The following is a 22,281-nucleotide window of genomic DNA, read 5'->3' on the forward strand; positions in this document are numbered from 1 at the left end:
TCCAGAGAGCTTTTCGTGGATGGGCAGAATTGTATTTTTCTGTGTAGCTTTTAGTCCTGAAAACCAATTTTTAATAATGTCTGTTAATTTGTTCTTAAATAATGTTGGCTTTAAAAACTTTTTATATAAATGTTTTAATCTGCTTTTAAAAACTTTTATCTGTTGTGCATCACCACAAGAATCCTGGTAATAATAAACAAGTGCTTTGAATATATAAACAAAACAAAACGAAATGCCTACTGGTCTGACGTATCTTCATTATTGGTGATTGTTATATGCCAGCTCTGTATTTTTCATCTGCTGATGACTGTTTTTTTGCACTGTTTCCTCTCCAGAGATGGATTCAAGTTTTGAGACCCTACTGTGCAGCACAGGGGCATGGCCTGAGATCCTGTGCAGGGTTCCTGGTGAATTGTGTCAACTTTCTTTTCCAGTGTAATGGTCCTGCCTATCTCATGTCTCAGAATGTATAGAGATATTTAATATGTTCATTAAGTTAATGCATCTTCAAATATTTTGTAAGTAGAAACTCTGCACCATTGCAGGATTTGGCTTGGCAGCTACAGTCCATGTCTCTCTGACCTAAATCCACCTGTTAGTCTGAAATAGAGCAGACCCATTAAAATCAGTGAAATTCACCTAAGGGTTCATTTATCAATTTCTCATTGATTCAGTGAATCTGCTGTAGCTGGGATTTATAACCAGATTTAGGCCTCTAAGAGATCGAAGTAAATCTATCCTTTTTAACATAAGGAAAGCCTTGGCGTAATAGGCCCAAGGGCTGTTTAGCCCAACATCTTGTTTCCTCCAACGGCCAATGAGATGCCTCAGAAAATTGTGTAAATAGGAAATGAGGTCTATAGCAAGTTCCCACTATTGATCCCTAGCACGCTGCATCTGTTCTTGCAGTTGGCATAAAGTCTTCTTAATCTTACAGATATGGAATAAAGCTCTTTTGTTAGTCTGTCTTAGCAAGTTTAAAAAGGAGAACAAAAAAGCAGCAGAGGAAGACTCTAACTGTAGAAACATATATTTGAGCAAAGAGGCAATTAAAAAAATCCATACCTGTTATTGTGAAGCCACCTAAAGGAATGGTAGAAAAGAGAGAAAAAAATGAAATATATTAACATCTGTATGTGTCACTTACATAACTCAGACTTCCATCCTAAATATGAGTTAGAAATGTCTTTGCAGGGGCATTGAACCATGGGGGACAAGGAAGAATGCCAAATGTGTAAGAGAAAGAAACTGTTTTTATCAATATTCTCCACGTGTAGAAAATTATATCAACAAGTAGGAGAACCTTGAAAACATGAGGCTGCAGTCCTATAAACACTTACCTTGGAATAAGTTCCATTGAAATGGGTAGGACTACATTGTTGTTTCCCTGCTCAGTTTAGATCAAATTTAGATGTTATAGAGAATGCAGCACTGCATCTCCTCTACTTCCCTTGGTAGCTTCTAGAAATTCAAGCTGTGCAGCATGATATTACTGTGTTGAGGATATTATTGTCTGTCCATTTGATTTAATTGGCTGTTCATAGGGGATTCAGGATGAGGAGATTTGTGCCTGACAGCCTAGTGATGGCCAGGCATCACCTAATGCCCAAGAATGGGTAAACTTCTTCAAAAATATATCTTACTTGGAAAATCCTTCTTCTTACTTTAATTTTTCTTAATTGCCAAAGCTCACAGGGAAGCCATGTTTTGGACCCAGAAGCCCACAGCTACATATCCTAGTACCTCCAGTTAATTTATTGAATTTGTATCCCATCTTCAAGGCAGTGTACAAATAGATGAAGTTTTTATTATTTTTAGACCACAGTTCCCAGGACCCCACATTCAACATGGCGACTTGCCAAGCAGGCTGAGGGATCCTGGAAGTTGTGGTGCAAAATGTTACATCTCCAAGTTATGTTCAAGTTAAGCTGGGAAAGGCATCAGGCTAAGACCATGGAGAATGGTTGGTCTCATTCAGTATACAGCAACTTCCTATGCTTGTTTTTTCTAATGCAAAGGTATGCTCATTTAATTTTCAACTTTATTATTGTGTCTCAAATAGAAAAAAAGGACTTAATAGATGGTATATGATCTGTTACATATTTTATTTTTCTACAAAGCATTATGCTGAACTCCCTAGATTCCTTCACACTGTGTTGTCATGGTGCCCATTCAACTGAATGAAGCAGCTCCTTTTGGGAGCAGCGTGTGTATGTGAGCTGTACTTTTGCTCTATTCTATAACAGGCACACATAGGTGATCTGATTCCAATGCACTTCAAAAGTTGGCCAGTGAGATACTAGTCTGACTCTCTACACTGCAGCCCTCATAACTGGGCAAAAGTTATGAAGTTTGTAACCAGAGCTGGGAAAACTTACTTTTGAGCTACAACTGCCCAGTTAGCTTGGCAAAATGATCATGTTCGCTGGTGGATTTGGGGAATTGTAGTCCAATAAAGTAACCTTTCCAAGGTCTGTTGGAAGATAGAACTCAAGATACTTACTGAAAGGCATCAGCTCTCCAAACAAAACAATGAGTTTTGCCTTTGAATGACCCACCATTTTCATAAGGCTGTTCATAAAGAGGGATATAATTTAACTGGGAGGCTAATGCATGGATCCCAATGAGATAAATATAGTGCATCTTGTGAAACGCTTGCTCAGTTCACTAAGCCCAAATACTCAGTTCACTACATGCCCAAGTGGTATTTTACACGCTTATGCATGTAATGATATTGCAATGTTGCTTGTTTTGGGAAAGTATTTCAGAATGAAAAAACGAATACAGTGGACCCTTGTTATACGCTGGGGTTTGGTTCCAAGATCCCCCGTGTATAACAGAATCCGTGTATGCTCAAGTCCCATTAAATATAATGACATAGCAAAATGGTGTCCCTAATAAAAAATGGAACATCAAGGTAAATTTATACTTTTTTGGAACATTTTCAAACCGTGTATGCTTGAATCCATGTATAAAAAATCAGTGTATAAGAAGGGCTGACTGTATTTACATTCTTCCCTGCTCACCAGTGCTCTAGTCCAAATCTCTCTCTTCTTACAAACAAACTGGAATCTCTCAATTATGTTTACAAAAGGAAACAAAGTTCTGATAAAAAACAAGGAACTTCTGCTATTTTTGTTGGGCCACAAATTCTGTTTTTAAATGACCCTATAATTACTATCCTTCGGTTGCCATATGAAAATAGATAGGTTTCCGCCCCCCCCCCCCCCCATTAATTTATTTATAGGGAACCCTGAACTATATCATGCTACCTAGGGGCATCCCATGGACCAAGTATGTTTGTGGGACCCCTCACCCTGAAATGTTGGGATGAGGTGCTTCTGCCTTGGGCCATTAGCTAGCAGCACATGCTACAAATCTTCACTATTTAACTAAAATCTCCACTATTTCTCAGTGTATTAGACAAACATTTGAATTTTGGCCTGATATATCTGTGATTCTGTAAATAAGCTATATAGATAGGATATTTCCAAAAATTACAGTCTAATTCACCTACAATATACATTTCCATCAGATCTTTAATACCTTGATTTTAGTTTAAAGGCACACTGAATCTGAGTGACTACTGGAGATACTGAGAATAAATTCAAGGGAAAAATATGACACCAGTTATTTTCACTTGGTTAAATTGCATTAACAATCCCCCCTGAAAGAACCATTTAAGGAGAAAGGAAGAAAGGAAACAAACCAGAAAAAAGGACAAAACAATCAACTTACATAAAATGCATCAACTGATTAAAGAAAAAACAACCAAAAAGAAATCCAAGAAATGCAGTGCTTACCAAGCTCATTCAACAACAGGGCTGTGGAGAAGACACAGAGGGACAAACACAGAAGAAGAAAAGACAATGAGCAATGAAATTAAAGAGAACTTCCACAGAAAAGCTCCAGATCCAGGAAGCCAGAGAGAATGCAGATCTGTAAAGCAGGACATCATTACTACAAAGAAAAAGAGCATGAAAAATAATGGAAAGAGACACATTTCATGGGGATGGGCTGTGAAATGGTGGGGAAATGTCAAATGCATTGATCTATTTCTATGGTGTCAGAGACAAACCTTTAAGAATGCCTTCTGTGTTCCCAACTTTTAGGTGACATGAATTCCTGGATCCACATATGGATCCTACTTTTGCATCAGTGACAGCTCTGCCAGAGATTGAGGAAAAAATATGTCCCAGTGGATATCTGTAAGAGCTTTCTTTATTACTTTGGGTTTTTAAAAAAATGTTTTAAGCCACTCTCATATCTAGAATTATAACATGAGAATGAGGCATCTATATGTCCCTTGTCACGTGGATCAGTTTTGGTTCTGAAACATTTGAAGGACAGCATTGCAAAGCGTGTTTGCCTTTTTGCCCAAGGCTTCAATCGTGAAACGAAGGAGCGACATGGAAAAACTGGGGCTTTGGCAAAACCTCATCCAGGTCAGTGGTGAATTCTCTTGGGGTTTTGTTGAACTCAAAATTTGTTGCTGTTGTATGTCTTCTAGTTATTGTGAACCTAAGGTGTTTTCTGGAGCTGAGAGTGTGTGACTCGCCCATAGTCACCCAGTGGGTTTCCATGGCTAAGTGGGGAATTGAATTCTGACCTCTAGAGTCATAGCCTAATGCTCAAATCACTACACCAAGATAGTTCTCAAATGGGTTCAGGACCTTGGATAGCTCCTTTAACATTCAAACAGGCTGCATCTGCACAGCAGAAATAATGCAGTTTGGTACTGCTTTAACTGCCATGGCTCAATGCTATGAAATCCTGGGATTTGTAGTTTTGTGAGATATTTAGCCTTCTTTGCCAGAGAGCTATGCTGCCACAACAAACTACAAATTCCAGAAGCATTGAGCAATGGCAGTTAAAACAGTTTCAAACTGCATTATTTCTCCAGTGCAGATGAAACCTAAAAGCCAGAGTGGATGGAACAACATGGAAGCCACTGTCTTCCACTGACTCCTTCCTTCAAAAAGTGGCTGCTTATCCTACCAGATGAGCCACTCCCAATTCGGAGGACCCTTGGGAATGACAGCATAAGGAGCTGCAATGGAAGTTAAAACAAGGAAGCCTCAAAGCAGGAAATGAAAGAGCACAGGGCCCTCTGATAAATGAAAATCAACTACAATCATAACTAACTTCTGCTGGTTTATCATTGCTTTCTGTTACTTCTACAGAAACCCAGATAGTGATTTTGTGAAGAGTCATGTGATATCTATTAGAGATTCTCTAACAAGGGATTCTTTCTTGGCACCTGCACAAAACCAGCCCAACTGTGTTTCTTGAGGAGAAATCACAGAGATTACAACACTTTAAAATAGGGTTGGCATTTGTTGTGGGGTGTGAGGAGTAAAAACAAATAGTTTGACTGACAGTCATCATTCTTGCCTTATGCCTTGGTCAGAGATGGCTAAAAAAAGCTCTATCCCAGAAACTGTCTTGAAAGGAAAAGCAAAATACTTAAAAAGACCCCCAAGTTTTCCAACAACAGTATGTTTTATTTACTGCTACTATTCGTTATCAACCTAAGGACTTCTCTCATTCTGGTTTAACACAGATACCCACCTGCATATGAAGATATGTGCATACTGTGTAACTGGAAGTGGATCATAGTTTGTAAAAAAGTAGAAAATGATTTCAGAAAGGCTTTGTTTCATTTGGTGTGTCTCAGTCTTCTTCAACCCAGTGACCTCCAAATTTTTTAGACTACAATGCCCATTGTCCCCAACCAGCACACTTGGAAGACAACAGGTTGGGCAGAAGCTGGTGTATGCAGATATTTCTTTTGTTCCAATGTTGCTTCTGATCAAATAGTTTTGGCAGATATTTGGTGGCAAAAAAGGCAAGGAAAAAAAAGACTATGCACCCCATTTGAATGACATGCAAATGAGATGCATCTATCTACATATTTCATAGATAGGGACCACTTTTATAAATGGCCCTCCATTCTCTGAAAGCAACTCAAACAAAACCGGTCTCAGAGGGCTGATTTGTTTTCATCCCAGTCTGGAAGGAAAAAAAAAAAAAAAAAAAAAAAAGAATCTGCTTTCCAGCACATTTCACAAAAAGAGACATCTGAAAAATGCACATATCTGCTTACATAAGTGAGGATCTGTATGTGGAATAAAACAGTGAAGAGTCACCCTAAGGGAATAGCAGTTTAACAAAATACATTTTAGAAAGGCTGGAATAGGTGAGCTGTCGGTTTCAGTTCCATAAGTCTAGGTGCCATTCAAAGCCTTTGCTATTGTACTGCACTTCTCCTTCAGTTGAGAAGATGCATACAATAATATACAGTAAAAATAAAAATCCATGATTGGCCAGTTTCCAAAATCTCTTACAGTACTGGATCTCAAATTGGGGAGTTGATCTAGGAAGATCTGCTCCTAGTGGTGGCAAATAGCTTTCATGTCAGTGAGGCCTCAATACAGGTTTTATTCTAAACTTTAAAAGAAATACCTAAGGTGCCACAAAACACAGTCAGCACCTTGGACAGCTCTTTTAGATTTGGACTATAATCCAGAGGAGACTCACAGATCCATTGGCACAGAAACCACCAGCTGCTATTCTCCTGTCTAGAGTTTGAGATCTGTTCTATAATCTGAGGTCCACTGCACTACAGCAAATTATTGAATCCTCAGCATCAATGCTGCTTTTTAATTTTAGAGAAGCTAAACTGTTATAATTCCAAGCCCAATTTATTTTATTTCGGGACACATATACAGTTTATGGTTGAACTGCACTTTAATGCCATATGTAATGCATTAGTTTGTCAGCAAAACCAAAACAATTCCACTTAATGTCTGTTAATTCAAAGTCTGTATTTTTAAAGAGGGCAAGCAGAAGAGGGTTCCTTGTAAAATACATCTGTAGATGATTAGAAGAACATTTGTTTTATGTGACCTAGAGATAAGATCTGCACATATGACATAAGATTTCATTATACCTATGATGAGGTGCTGGCTCAGAGTTCATGGCCTTGCCAGTTTTGTCAGTCACGTTTTGCCTATTTACTTTCAATTTTATGATGTTGAAAAAGAGCAGGATGAGGGAAATTAAAAAGGTAGCAAGACCTTGCCACCCAGTACTGCTAAGAATCCTGAGCTGGATTTTTAAAAGGCAAACCTTAGAAAAGTTACTTTTTGGATACCTTCAGCCAAGGCCAGTTGTGGTCTGAAAGACAACTTCTCCAAGCTCTGCAATAAAATTTCTTTAAAACAAGGCAAGAAAATGCTGAGGAGGGCCTTCAACATCCCTAACAGGGAGAGGTAGACCTCCATAGGTCCTTCTGTGACCACAGAGAGACACAGCAGTATGAACTTGGGTTACAGTTAATGGAATATTGTTGCATGCCTTCAGGTTGACTGACTCATGGCAACCCTCTTGTATCTTTCCAGGAAATATTTATTCAGAGGCAGTTGGCTGTTGCTTTCCTCTTAGGCCATGGTCTTCTGATGTGCCTTGCTCAAGGTCTTCTGATGGGTTTCCATGGTGGAATAGAGATTTGAATCCTGCTCTCCTGAAATCTAGTCCAACACTGAGACCACAATGACACACTGTGTCCCAGTTAAGGGGATACTCTATACTTAATTCTGTACAGTAAGGGGATAGTGTACAGTTAATGGCCTAGATTCATCAGAGGGTTTCTGTAATGTGAAGTCTGAGCCCCAGTAAGAAGGTACTGTAAGAACTCACCTTTATGAGAAAGAAAGCTGTTCTGATTTTAATTTGTGTAGGTATAAAACCCATGCCATCTCATTTGGATTTTATATTATCCACATTGCAGGACCTAGTGTAGACTTTTAATTTACATGCATTGTTTAAATGGGATAAAATACCCAATAGGAATGGTATTTTTTTTTAAAAGACAGAGGAAGAGAGAGACAAAATTAAAATTGCTAAGCTTGACGGAAGTCATGGCAAGTTAAGTAGAAGCTGAGTAAGAAAGTTGTGAGAGGAGGGAGACACACACACAGAAAAGTCCCAGTTTCTTGTGAGCTGTCTGGGTTTACTCTCACACCTTTCGGTCTTCTTCGTATCCATATTGGTTCCTCAAGCACAAGGTAGAAACTGCACTCTTTCTCATATTCCTCACGATCAAGTATTCTAAGGGTAATGTATTTCCTGTGGGAACACAAGACAAAGGCAAACAAATGGTTGGCATTCTACACACAAGCACACATGCTTTAAGTTTGACCAGTTGAAATGGTGGTTGACTGTGATGACAATGGAAGACCTGGACACACATCCCCACCTTTTATGTATGTAAAAGAGCAGAAAACCTCTGTTCTGGATGTCTGATCCAGTATGGATTAATAATAAGATAGATCAGAATGTCTATGTGTCCTGATAGAAGTAAAAAAACCCTAGTTTATTTCTTTGTTAGTTTTTGTAGCTAATCAGTCAATTGGCTTCTGATTTGGACTTCATTGCCTCTGTCTGTCCATTCATCCATCTGTCCACCATCCATCAAAATGTAGATTTCTTTTTCATTGTTTAGGCCTGGAATCCTCATTATAACAATGCATTGAGTTCAATGTGGATTCAGACTTTTTTCAGGCATTCATTCTGTGAGATTAAACACATGTGATGATGGGCTGGTGCCTTTTGTGCCAAACCTTGATAAATGGCTGAGAAGAGCTATTGTCTTGCCTGCAGAAGACCATGTAATTTGCTTCATGGTGGATCAAATTTTTAAAGGTAGTTTTCTTAGGTAGAATTCTATTTATCATATTGCAGCAGCTTACTGTCAAAAGCAAAAGGCTTACATTCAGGTGCCAGGCATAACAATGTGGTATATATATTTTAAATATTGGGTGTCCTCTGGTGTAGATTGTGTCTGAGGTAATGAAAAGGCATAGCTGAGAACACACTACTGGTAAGCTCCTTGGTCAGCAACTCAGTTCTCTGCCCAATTACATAGATAATGGAATGTGTGTTTTTGCGATCCTATGAACTGGAATGTGCCAACGCAAGCATCCATGAGTGATCAGGACAGGTGCATACAGGTAGGGCTAAGCCCCACACAGCCGATCCCCCACCTTTCTTTTCACTCATCTCCACCAGACGGGGCTCCCCAATTTCAATGTAGAAGGTCTTGTTTTTTTCATATTCCTCATCATCAATTACTTTGATTGATATCGTTTTGCTGAAACAGAAAAGAAGAAGAATAGAGATTCAAGAGTACAGCAGGTAGAGGAAAAACCAGAGAAAGGGAGAAGAGAAGAATGCAAAGACAATAGAAAATTTCAAAGAATTAAAGGGGGGGGGGAGTTTCCATTGTGCAGCTGAAGGGATGGCACTGTTGTTACAATACTCCAAATGGTGCGTAACCGATTCTGAAATTCACTGCAGGGTAGGACAGTTTCTTGAAGCCCATGAGGGCATATAACACGTGTCAAGCACCATTTCTCTGGGGCATCACTACCACAATCCAGAACTTGGAAAAGTTACTGTTTTGGATTACAGCTTTCAAAATCTCATCACCAGCCACAGTGGCACTTGTAATAGCAGGATTCTGGGAGTTGTAGAGAAACAAACTAACTTTTCCAATTTCTTCAGTAAACCTATATATTGTTAATTCACCTTAGTGAAGTAACAGCCCCAGGTTTCCAGGCCCTGTTTCTCTCCCCTTCTTGAATTATATGGTTGCCTTTGTTACCCACATAGATTTATACTTTCTGGATATCAGCTGTTGCTATACCCAGGACACTTCCAGTTGTGTATTGCTGCCCAGGTACATCTTACCTGTTTGCCCAAGTGCCCAGAGAGCTGCCTACTTTATGTGTGCAGTCCCATAAACAGATTATAGACTCTTGTGAGTTGATTCTCCAGGAACTATGGAGACTGCCACATCTTCCAGTGGTTATGCTGATTTTCTCTCCTGCATACTAGCTTTCACACAGTATTCTTGCCATTTGCTTTCTCAGATTCTTTTTCAAGTGATCATAGTGAGATTCCTCATCATCTGTGTGCACTTTAATTTTTTATGTTCAGTTTTAAGTTAATATAACTGTTCTACAATCTATCCTGCATTGATGTGCACGCATACCTGCTTAAGCCAAAATGAATCCACTGTAATCCACTCTGCTTCAAAAGTGCAAATATCCACTCAATTTGTGTACTAAAGAACATACACAACATTGCACATTAGTATGTTCCCCATCCCTCCAGTGTTGTGTTTAATCTTCAGTTTGTAGAGGGTTTTCTAGGAACAAGTAAGCTTGCTCAGTACTTGGGATGTTTCAGTATGTCCTGGTAAAAAGTATTGCACCACTGTAGCTTTTGGACCATTCAGTATATTTATTATGGCTTGGAAAGGTGGGATATGGCCCAGAGCACCAACAGCTGGAATCCTACAGGCCCACCATTCTCTTTCCTCTAGTCAAGAGGATGTTAGCCAAAGCTGCCTTCATCCCCAGTCAGGAATATTGTAAAAGAAATAAAGCAGAGGAAAAATGGAAAATAAGTGGTAGTATCATTAGTAAAGACAAGTTGGAAAATCAGACATCGTTAGATTGCTGGGAAAAAGAAAGACCATCGTTCAGAAAGAGATGCTAGGTGATCTATTACAGTACACTGTTGTTGTTATATGCCTACAAGTCATTTCTGACTCATGGTGACCCTAAAGCAAACCTATCATGGGGTTTTCTTAAGAGAATTTGTCCAGAGGATTGCCCTTGCCTTCCTCTGAGGCCAAGAGTATGTGATTTCACCAAGGTCATCCAGTGGGTTTCCCTGGCTAAGTGAGGATTTGAACCCTAGTCTCACAGTGTCCTAATCCAATACTCAAACCACTACAACACGTTGGCTCTCTATAAACTATATCTACTACATATATAGGCCCAAATCCTATTGTTAATCCTAACAAGAGCAGACCCGCTGAATTAGTTTGGTTTACTTATGTGTTGACGTTGTTGTTGTTGTGTCATTGTGTGCCTTCAAGTCATTTCCGACTTATGGTGACCCTAAAGCAACACTCACAGGGTTTTCTGGGTCTGAGAATATGTCTTATCCAAAGGCACTCAGTGGGTTTTTATGGCCAAGTAGGAAAACAAACCCAGGTCTCCAGGGTCATAGACTGATGCTCAAACCACTACATCACTCTGGCTCTACCATTCAAAAACTGATTCATTTGGGACTAAGAAATAGCATTCAGGCTGCCATGCTTGTTGACATGTGGGTGCACACTTTTAGATACCAATCAATCCATTCATCCTTCAATCTTGCCAACATATGCATAGACTCAGGGTGGTCAGTGTACAGCAGCAGCATCTTCCAATCCATCAATTACTGTAAATCTGCTCTTTCCCCATTATCTAGAAAGAGATCTTTTATGGTTTACCAGGTCCCACACTTTACTTAGAGTTTAAGAGCTAAGCATCATGACACCCCAACACTCCCCTTTTCATCTTGAGGGCATTCTGACTGCCATCCTAAACTATAGCACTCTGAACTGGAATCTCTCTCACTGTATTCAGCTACATACAGCTTAATGAAATCTTATAAATGATTAGGGAAAATGGAATTGCCCTTTATCAGATGTAAAACATGGATAACGAGAATCCCAAGAAATCTTTTGGGTTTATTTTCTCTCTTCCCCTGTTAAAGCTGTATATTTTCCATACATAGGAAGTGGGGTATAGCTTATTGGCAGAGCATGTAATTTGTATTCCAGTCTTCTCTAGAACCGGGGAAGACACTTGCTTGAGACCCTGGAGACAGGCTGCCATACAGAATGGAAAACTATCAGCTAAATAGACCAACAGTTTGACTTGGTATAAGACAGCTTTCTGTGTTTGTCTTGGTAACACTTTGTGACAGTTTAAGACTGAACTGTCTGTGCCAATCCTATCCTTTGAATGCACAGGGCACTACAGCTCATCCATTATTTCAAATGAATATACTCTGCACTCATTTACATATTGCAGTGATGCAGAGGAAGGGAAGAATTTAGGCCAGCCTTAGAGAGGTTGGTAGTGACTGAATCCAGTGGCCTCACTTAGTGAATTCACCATCAGGCTATGAAAAGCATCTGAGAGTTGGGCAGCTGTTTCTAGATGCTCCAAACTAATCTAAAGTGTTCTTAAGCCTGGTACCCATAAAAATAAATAAAGCAACACAAAAGAACAGATGGATGTATTGCATCTATCCATGACTGAATCTAGCCATTCATAGCTACCTGTAAAAAGATAATGCTCAACAAGCTACCCTAGAACAGTATATACCCACAGCTTTTCACACTCTGGAAATGCTAAAGGATATTTTTTTCATGACCCTTGAGAATGGGAGATATGTCAGGTTGGGAAGTTTGCAGAATACTATCCGGAACCACCTCCCCCCCAATTTGCTTTTGTTTTTCAGCCAACAAAGATCTAAGTTATATTTTTATCTGATGCCCTAATAGAGAAGCTTGACCTATTCTTCTGTTTTCCTATCTTGAACCTCCACCCTAGAGCATTCCATCTGTTATGGGAGAATTTGTTGGTGTAATAAGCAAATGGAGATGAAGAAGCAGAACACAGCAAAAACTCCATTTGAACCGAGCCAAGCCAAGCCCTGTAATTCACCCAATTAACTCTGTCTTAATAGAAAATTAATCCAATATATCCAGATTCTCCTTCTCCATATGTAACATTACTTTTGTCATTATTGTGTGCTTGCAAGTGATTCCCAATTTATGGTAATCCTAAAGCAACCTAATCACAGGGTTTTCTTGACAAGAATTATCCAAAGGGGGATTACCACTGCCTTCCTCTGAGGCTGAGAGAGTGTGACTTTCCCAATGTGACCTGTGGGTTCCCATGAGTGGAAATTAGCATTTTGGTCTCCCAGAGTCTTAGTCCAATGCTCACTACATCACATTGATTTTCTTACATTAATTTATCTCACTACAAGCCATTATTTCCCCCCAAATAAAGGAATTATTCCCCACCAATTTAACTCTCCGGCTTTGCAAGGATTTCCTGCCATTAAAACAACAACAACAACAACAACACTTTGCATAGACCCCATTGTCTAGAGCTATCTTGTCCCATTCTATTCCTTCTTTCTCATAATTCCAGTATTTTCTTATCAGGTTGTATAACTATGGCTGCTACCAAGTTGCCTTGGGCATCCTGGATTATTATGTTTTAGCAAATTCTCAAACTACTTCAGATCCTACCTCAAGGTTCCTCTTTTCCCTACATCTACATCAATTTATTAGGTTGTTTCATAGACATGTACAACGTCACTATTTTAGAAAAACAAAAAACAAAACATGCTTGGAAAATCCAAACCTGGCCATTCTGAGAGAGGCAGTGTATAGGTACATGGAATCTTGTAAAGGTTAGAATGAAGTCAAATTAAATAGAACCAGGGATCTGGTGCAAATGAAGGCTGCTGCCACACTGCAGAATTAATGCAGATTGATAATGCTTTAATTGTCATGGCTCCATCCTATGGAATTCTGAGATTTGCAGTTTGCTGTGGCACCAGAACTCTCTGACAGAGTCAGCAAAATATCTCACAGAATTCTATAGCACTGAGCCGTGGCAGCTAAAACAGTGTCATCCTGCGTTAATTCTGCAGTGTAGCTGCAGCCTCAGAGAATCTATTATAACACTGAAGAAAAGTTAGAGGTCATAATCCCATAAGAAAAATGGAATTCAGATGGCTTTTGAGTTTTTCTGTGTCCCTGTTTTTCTTGAGGGCTGTAAGTGTTAACAGATAGACTATTAAGATTGAATCCCTTCAGTTCTATGAAATCGGTCAATGTAGTGTGACTCCCCTTCCCATCTGGTTTTGGATTTCATCAGAAAGTATTTTGCTAAGGTTGTTACCAGCATTTCATTCGCCTCTCTTTTTATAATTTAGATGCAACAGCAAAGAGTTCACTGCAGGGGGAAAACCCCAACACAGACGAGTTTGCCTATACTAAACCCAAAGCCCATTATGTTTGCCCTTCATGCTTACAATAAAACTCATTTATTCCAAGAACGAAATAGCTGTGAAAAGTTACAAGCCTGTGACATAACAGTGATTGGTTTTCCCTCCTCATGAATGTTTGTATAGTTGGTTCCATTAATAACTACAGCAGTAACTTTATATGCAGGAAGGGGGGAGTCCGACAAATTGTGTGTGAGTGTGTGTGTGTGTGTGTGTGTGTCTGTGAGTGAGTGAATGTGTGTGTGAGATTGTGGGAAATGTACCTAGTATTCTTGGAGGCTACTCTACTCTCCAAATCATTTCTCTGTTGTAGAAATTGAATCCATCAGGAGAGGCCATCCTATTATCTAGGTGCTGGCTTTAATGTCAAGAGGGCAATGAATATTTTCCTGGTTTTAGTATACCCCCCCCCCCCAAGTCATGGGAGCTATCCAAGGTGCTAAACCCTACACCTCCAAAATAGCTTCAGCATATAATGGAATACCAGGTGACCTTGGGCAAGTCACATGCTCTCAGCCTCAGGGGAAGGCAATGGCAAACCTCCTCTGAACAAGTATTGCCAAGATAGGCTTCCATACGTTGGAAATGACATCAAGGCACACAGCAACAACATCAATACTGAACAACTTCTTTAAAGTTCAGATAAACCCCACTGACATAGAAGCCACCAAGAATTATCTGGAGGTGTGGGTTGCCAGTGCCTTCCTCTGAGGTTGAGAGAGTGTGACTTCTCTAAGGCCACCCCAGTGGCTGAGTGGAGATTTGAACCCTGGTCTCCAGAATCGTATTGCAATGATCAAACCACTATCCTATGCTGTCTCTCGGTGTTGTCATATCATTCATATCATTCAGCAATTGAATGGAAGGTTTTACTGTATTTGGGATCAGCACTTGGATTTAAACAAAAAATCTTGCTTTTGGTAAATTTGCCTGGATTGGTCAATGAAATTTCTGGATAAAGATAATAGTGACAACAACAATAATAATGATGAAGAGGAGGAAAAGGTGGTAGTAGACATAGTGTCTCTATTATAATAGACAAATAAATTTGTGAATAGGTTTTATATTCAACCCAATTTATAGCTGTACAGGAATGCTGTGTAGTATTACTTTATTAAAATCAAGAAGTACACACACACACACACACGCACACGCACAAAAGGTGCTACATTATTAAAACAAATGGCTAGGGCTTTGTAGTCAACAAGGTAAAGAAGCACCGGGGGCAGAACATTCTTTTATCTACGTAGTTATGGCAAACACATGGCACTGAATTATGTTTCCAGGCAACTGAGGACTGTTAATTAGGAAGAAGCATGAGAAAACCAAGCTAACAGCTTCTTACACATTTTTCAAGAAACGAAATGAAGATTTTTTTTAAGGGAAAGCACTCACAAAAATGCCCTTTCCTTCCTCCTCATCTTTACTACAAATAGACATAGAAATAAAACTGACAACACAACTCCAACGCTAAACATCTGTGCTAGTGACCTGGATCCCAAACTAACAAAACCTACTCTCAATGGTTCTGTAAATAACGTCATTGCTAGATCAGGCCTCTTCTTGGAGTTAGTGATGATGATGATGTGTGTGTATGTGTGTGCGTGTGCATGTGCCTTAATGCTGCCTGTTGATTTATGGCATCCCCATGGATTTCATAGGGTTTTCTTAGGCAAGCAGTAGGGGTGGTTTTGCCAGTTCCTTCCTCTGAAATACAGCCTACATCACCTGCTTTTTGCTGGTGATCTCCTATCCAAGTACTAATCAAGGCTGATCCTGCTTACTTTCCAAAATCAGGTGGGATCTGGATGTGAGGTGACATGTTCCTTCCTCAAAATCCTTAACGCCATAGAGGAAGAGAGAGAAAAATATTCCACAGAATTCCATTCCCCCCCACAAGACAATGTGTCATGGCTATTCATACTTCAACTAAAGTATTGCCTGCTACAGTGCAGGAGACTGATGGACACCAGGTTTATCCACAATCCCAAGAGATAGCCTTTTGTTCATACAGCCTTTTCTAGCATATGTTCAATCTGGAGTGTGAGTGAAAGTTAATGTATTATGGCCATTGCAGAAATTTAACAGCCAGATATCAAGAGTGTGATCTGTCTGTCTAGGCATGGATCTTGTTTCACACTGAAGGTTTATATATTAGAAATATATCAAATCTTCCCTTCAAGGAGTTCAATTGCACATACATGTTTCTCCCCGTCCTCTACATTTTATCCTCAAAACCACAAAGTGAGTTGAGAGATAGCAACTGGCCCAAGATGACCCAGTGAACTGAATGGCTTAGTGGAGATTTGAATCTAGCTCTCCCCAGTCCTAGTCTGATACCCTAACCATTGCAACTCATTGACTTTCTATTTTTCTATAATGGATGGGAAGAATGAATGAGAAGAATGTTCCTTGTTGCACCTCAGGGTCTGTAAAGGCTGGATCCTGACTATCTGAAAGACTGTATCTATCTATATGACCTCATCTGAGTTTTGAGGACACAAGACAGGGGCCTTCTCAATGGTTGTGTCCAGACTATGAAATGTCTTCCCAAAAGAGGTTAGATTTGGTCCCCTCTGCTTTCCCTCACCAGGAAGGCTTTTAGCCCTGGATGATGTGGAAGTTTTTTTTTAAGTGCACTGTGCTTTTTCCTCATTTGTTTGTTTCAAATGCTTTCAAGTTTTTAAAATTAATACTATATGAAGACAAAGGCTTTCACGGCCGGCATCCATAACACGGCCACTCTTCCAGAACATGGCCACAAATCCACAAAAACTATAAAATTAATACTGTTTTTAACATGATAGCTTAATTATTTGAATATTATGATTGCTTTTAGTTGTGCTTTGTTCTAATTGGTAACAAAGTATGCCTTGGGTCTCATTATAGGAGAAGTGGGAGGACACTCAATGTATGTTATTGTTGTGTGCCTTCAAGTCATTTCTGACTTAAGTTGACCATATCATGGGCTCTTCTTGGCATGTTTCTTCAGAGAGAGTTTGCCATTGCCATCCTCTGAGGCTGAGAGAGTGTGATTTGCATAGGGTCACCCAGTGGGGTTCCATGGCCGAGCTGGGATTCAAACCCTGGTCTACAGAGTCATATTCCAATGCTCAAACCATTACATCATGCTGGCTCTCCATTAAATATATACATAATTAATTGATTAAATAAAAATAAAGCTGATTGGTGTTGGGGCTACCGATCAACCACATCTAAAACTCAACTCAAAATCTCTCTGCTGTGAGTCTTCTGAAACCATTTCCCATTCTGTACACATTCTTTGCTGTGTATTTGCTAGCTAGCTGCACAGGCTGGGTCAGAGTAATCAGTTATGGGAGAGTCTGTCAATACATGCTGCTTCTGCTTAAATTCTAACAAGTTCTTAGACAGCTGTTAGCATCTAATGATTGGAGGCTGAACCAGAGGATAAGGTGGAGAGGAAGCAAGAGGAAGCAGTTAACACCAGAGACCTTGTTCCATTACCACTTTCTGTTGAAAAGCACCAAACAACAATTTGCCTTTTTACCCTGCAATCCACTCTTACACTGACAAACCAATTGAAGGGATGATTATTCTCTTTCACTTAGAGGCAAGACTGCAGCAAATCTCAACAGCAAGTAAAAAGGCACAGAGAACCAGGGTTTATTTAGGCACTACCATTTTACTAGGGAATGTTTCCTTCATGTGTTTAAGAGTCTGGTTTAATGCTTCATATCTCTGTTGTAGCTTTCGCAAATGCTCCCCTCCTCAGCCTGCTTTTTGGTTACACAGGGATGACTGACATTTACAAATCAGTTTTGACTGATACCATGTCCAGTGGAAAATATGGGTGACATGGCTGCTGCCCAGCCATGTGGTCTGCCAAGGTTTGGTTACCAAATATGGTCTGGAACACTACTTCTATGGGCAGCACCATTCATATCTGTTCCTGAGGGCCTGAATCCAAGACCTCTTTCCAAGGACAATGCATTCTGGAATAGGTGGCCACATCTGACAGTGCTAAGTTGTTTGGCACAGCACATCCAATTCTAATAATGGGCTAGGAAAATCAGTAGAGAGTTAGAAGTTCTGTCAGATAACACTGAGAAAAATCTCCTAATGGTAAACTCCAGCTCCACTGGTGCAAACAGTTTGATTCTGAAGGTGAACTGCCCTCTCATTGTTTATTCTGTTCTTCTAACTAGGAGAAAACCAGAATTCAAGGTGATATTGAATTGCTTGCATTACAACATATGAGGTTCACAACATGTAGGGTTCATAAATGTGGTTGGTGGAAATTTCAGTAGGGATATATCCACACCACATTGTTTTATGAGGTTCATACTACTTTGTCATACTTCTCTCCCAAAATCACCCTAGTTTGGTGATATATTTAGAGGGAACCAGGTTTCCCAGGGAAGAGTGGGACTGAGGAGCAAATAAGTTTAATTCTATAATGTACATAGACATTTAGAGTATTTTGGGAATTGTAGTTCATGGAAATGATCTAGAATTCCCTCACAGAGAATTTTAGTACTTCACCAAATCACAAATTTCAAGATCCCTTAACTGAGTCATGACAATGAAAGTGGTGTGAAGTTGATATAACTGTACAGTACATGTTGGGGGTTTATTTATTAGATTTTTAATCCTATTCTTCCTGTAAGGGTCAATATTTATCCTCCCTGTTATCAGCACAATATCTTTATGATGTAGGTGACTGAGGAGCCATAACTGCTCAACATCACAAACTGATGCTCATGGCCTATATCCCCCAAATCTGAGTCTGGCGCTTCTCTACTTATACCACAGTAGTTCTATATTTGGAGGTATTCAACAGATTGGTTTTAGATACATCTGTATCATCCACTTTTTGAGACAGTAAATGCCTACAGTTTCGTTGCTTTCCTTATTCTTCACTTGCAGAAGGTTTTCAAACAGATAGCCATGTGAGTCTGTTTTGGAATAAAACGGAAAAGTGGGGGACTGATTTATTTCATCTTGAGCTTTTAAATTTCCCAGCATAACTGATACTTCATCTACAGTATTTATCTAGTTTGGATTCCAATGTTAACATAGGTAACAAAATCAAAATCCCTTTACATAATCCTAATTTTAATATGCAGGGGGAAAATAAAATGAATTTTTTTTTTTTAAAAAAAATACATTTATAGGCTGTTTTTGGAACAGCTATCTGGAAAATGGATTTTACATGCCAAATGTTAAAATATAATTCTAATGGTTATCTGCTCTCTGTTCCACTGCATACCATTTTCAATGTTCTCATTTCATCCAGTAAAGGTTCAACTCACTTTTCTTCTTTGCTGCCCTGTTCACATAGTACTTAAACAAAGCCACAATGCCAAATATGAACTGGCAATGTTTTATCAGACTAAACAGAATATGCCACAAGGGGAATTCCACTCCCTGTTTTTAAAACTGGAAAACAAAGACTAAGAATAATTGATTGTTCACACATACTCCACAGAATACATTTGATGAATTGTTATCGCTACCTAAAAAGGAACTGCATATTCGCTAGGGAGAAGTCTTTCCATCTGTTCAAAATACATTTCCGTCTTTTGGTTACATACTTAAATCTGCCTACTTATAAGGAATAATTGTGGATGCTGCTGAATTGCCAAATACAGTTTATAATTTGGTCTGAGCTAATTTGCTACTACTGTAATGTGTATTTGATAAACATTGCTCCTAAGGGGGAAACTACATGTTATATTACAACTGAACGCAAGGATTCTGTATTAATAAATCCACTCGATGTTCAGTTTTGGAAACTGGGTTCATTTTTTTGTGGCTGTGAGAGGGTCTCTCCAGACTGGGTTCTACAGGCTAATGGTTACTCCAGCTCAGACATCAGAAGAGCTGCCAGACCCAGAAAATCCCCATAGGAGTCAGGACAAACAACCACCCAAAGGAAAGGTATTTTTTTTTACCATACATCAAAGAAGTCACAGTCAGAATAGGGAAACTGGTGAGGAAACACAGCCTCCAAATGATTTACAAACTGACCAAGAAAATCCAGCAAATGCTGCGCTCTGTGAAGGACAGGAGAGACCCTCTCACGGCCGCAGGAGTTTACTGCATACCATGCAGCTGTGGATATGTCTGCATAGGGACCACCAAATGCAGTGTTCAAACACCAATCAAGGAACATGAGAGACACTGCAGACTGGGTCAGCCAGAAAAATCAGCAGTAGCAGAACATGTTTAAAACCATCTTGGGCATAAAATGCTATTTGAAAACATTGAAATTCTGGACCATGCCAATGACTATCAGGTCAGAGTGCATAGGGAAGCCATTGAAATCCACAAACACCTAGACAACTTCAACAGGAAATAAGAAACCCTGAAAATAAACAAAGTTTTGCTACTTAGTCCTGAAAAACACCAAAATCAAGACCTAGCAAGTGCAAATGAAAACCACCCAGGGTCAGGGGTGTTTCCCAGCAGACAAAGGCTCACTAATTAAATAGATACCCTGAGGTTTTACCATTCAACAACAGGCCAATACACAGATTAACATATAAATCACATGTTCTCAACCAAGAGTCAGACAGTATATATACCCCACTCACTTTCATGTCAGCATTCTCTGAAGATGCCAGCAACAGATACTGGTGAACATCAGGAATAAACTCTTCCAGAACATGGCCACATAGCCTGAAAAACCCACAAAAAACTAATCTCACTCATGCATTCTGGGTTTGTTGTTCACAGGATGGAACCACATCAATGCACATCTCTGCAAGCTCTGTCAGCACTCTAAAAAAGATGGAGTCGGCAATGTGAATGTATTTGAAGCACATTCAAGGCATGCAGAGTTTTATCACAGTTTATCCCAGGTCTATTCACATCAGTTATTCACACAGTTGAGAATGTGAATCTTTTAGCAAAACTCAGAAAAAACCCTGGGGGCATTCACACTCATTTTTTTTTATCCTGATGAGATGAGGATTGCTGTGCTGATGCATATCGGGTTTGTTGTTCCCATTTTGTTTTTGGATTTGTGAATCTCTTTGAGTCATTGTAACCCCTGTGTTATTCACACATGCTGTCATTTCAGGATAAAACAGAACTTCCTCCCTTCCTTTGAACAATAAAGAGTGATCTGAATCGATTCAGAAGCTTATTCACACTGCTGATGATGTGGATTGATGAGGATCTTTCAGGAAAAGTTGAAAAGAAAAACAGCATTGAATATCCTGAATTAAGTGAGTTTTTTTGCGGGCCCTCCCTCCAAGTGCATCGAGTGCATTTGGGACGTGTATGAACAACAAGGATTCATTTTTGGCAGCCCACCCCCCCCCCCCCCAACTTAATCAGATGCATTTGAAATGCATGTGAACAACAAACATTCAGCCCAGATTCTATATATATTATTTCCACTATCTGAATAACCCCTAAAAAACCAAGTATTGATTAATATCAGTGTGTGGTGTATGTGTGTGCGTGTGTGTGGGCTGTGACTCATTTAAAAGATGAATTGTTTCTCCTGGAGGCTTGCCAGGAGAGGTAAATTGTATCTTATTGCCAAAATAAGGGTGGTCTAGGGTGATTTGGGGGGATACAAATGGAGCCTTGGGGGTTGTACTTTATGCACTCCTACACTAGAGGGTATACAATTGGCTCTCCGTTTGTGTGTGGGAATCTGTTCCAGACCCCCCCCCCCCCATGGATGCTTGTGCATATTCAAGCCAGATAGCCTTGAATAGGGCACCCCCCCGTGTGTGTGGCTCAGGCATGTGCACTGGGTGCGTGCACCATTAGAAATAATGGAGGTCGCCCCTCCACGCATAATCGAGGTCGCGGATCTCAGATCCGCAAATTAGGAGGGGTGACTCTAATTCCAACATATGAGAAAGTGCTGCCATTACTTGGTAAATTATGGAAAGCAAAACCCCATATTCTCATTGTGCTGAGACATTTGGAAACAAGGAAAGAGAAACTCTGGGTATTTCACACTGACAACAGATAGTGTTTGCTAATATACCTGCTCAGAGTTCTCCAAATCAAACAATAAACTGCCACACCCCTCTTTCTGAAGTTCCCTACACCTCCACATTAGGGACTGGAAATATCAGTGTTAAAGGGAATGTGTTAAGGTTAATTAAAAAAAATTAGCTAATGTTAATCTACTCAACATTAATTTGTTGCACTGATATTTAGTGATGTGCTAGTGACATCTTTTAATTTACAATATCAATTAGAATTATTAAAATGGCCCAAACGCTCCTACAATTACTCCAAAAAGGTAATAAATTAAAGTAAGGCGAAACAACTAATTGCAATTCATTGCTGTTAAAATGATTAAAGTAACAACATGCAAAAGTGTTGTTAAAAATT

At 39.6% G+C, this 22,281-nt stretch overlaps 1 protein-coding gene across 7 annotated transcripts in view; it reads right to left on the reverse strand.

Moving 5' to 3' along the window:
• SLC8A1 (solute carrier family 8 member A1) overlaps window positions 1–22,281 on the reverse strand; it is a 374,303-nt gene that overhangs the window by 64,981 nt on the left and 287,041 nt on the right. For 5 of the 7 annotated variants that reach the window (XM_089529038.1, XM_089529039.1, XM_089529042.1 and 2 more), the window contains exons 3-4: window positions 9,048–9,154; window positions 1,066–1,083 (exon numbers count right to left, since the gene is read on the reverse strand). In XM_089529038.1, the coding sequence (XP_089385164.1) occupies window positions 1,066–1,083; window positions 9,048–9,154 (125 nt within the window). Of the gene's footprint in view, window positions 1–1,065; window positions 1,084–8,026; window positions 8,131–9,047; window positions 9,155–22,281 lie in introns of all 7 variants that reach the window. The other 2 variants (XM_089529043.1, XM_089529041.1) reach the window with 1 other exon arrangement.

Source organism: Sceloporus occidentalis, unplaced genomic scaffold (assembly GCF_023333645.1).
Source record: "Sceloporus occidentalis isolate IW3139 unplaced genomic scaffold, rSceOcc1.0.p SCAF_6, whole genome shotgun sequence".
Lineage (NCBI taxonomy): Eukaryota > Metazoa > Chordata > Lepidosauria > Squamata > Phrynosomatidae > Sceloporus > Sceloporus occidentalis.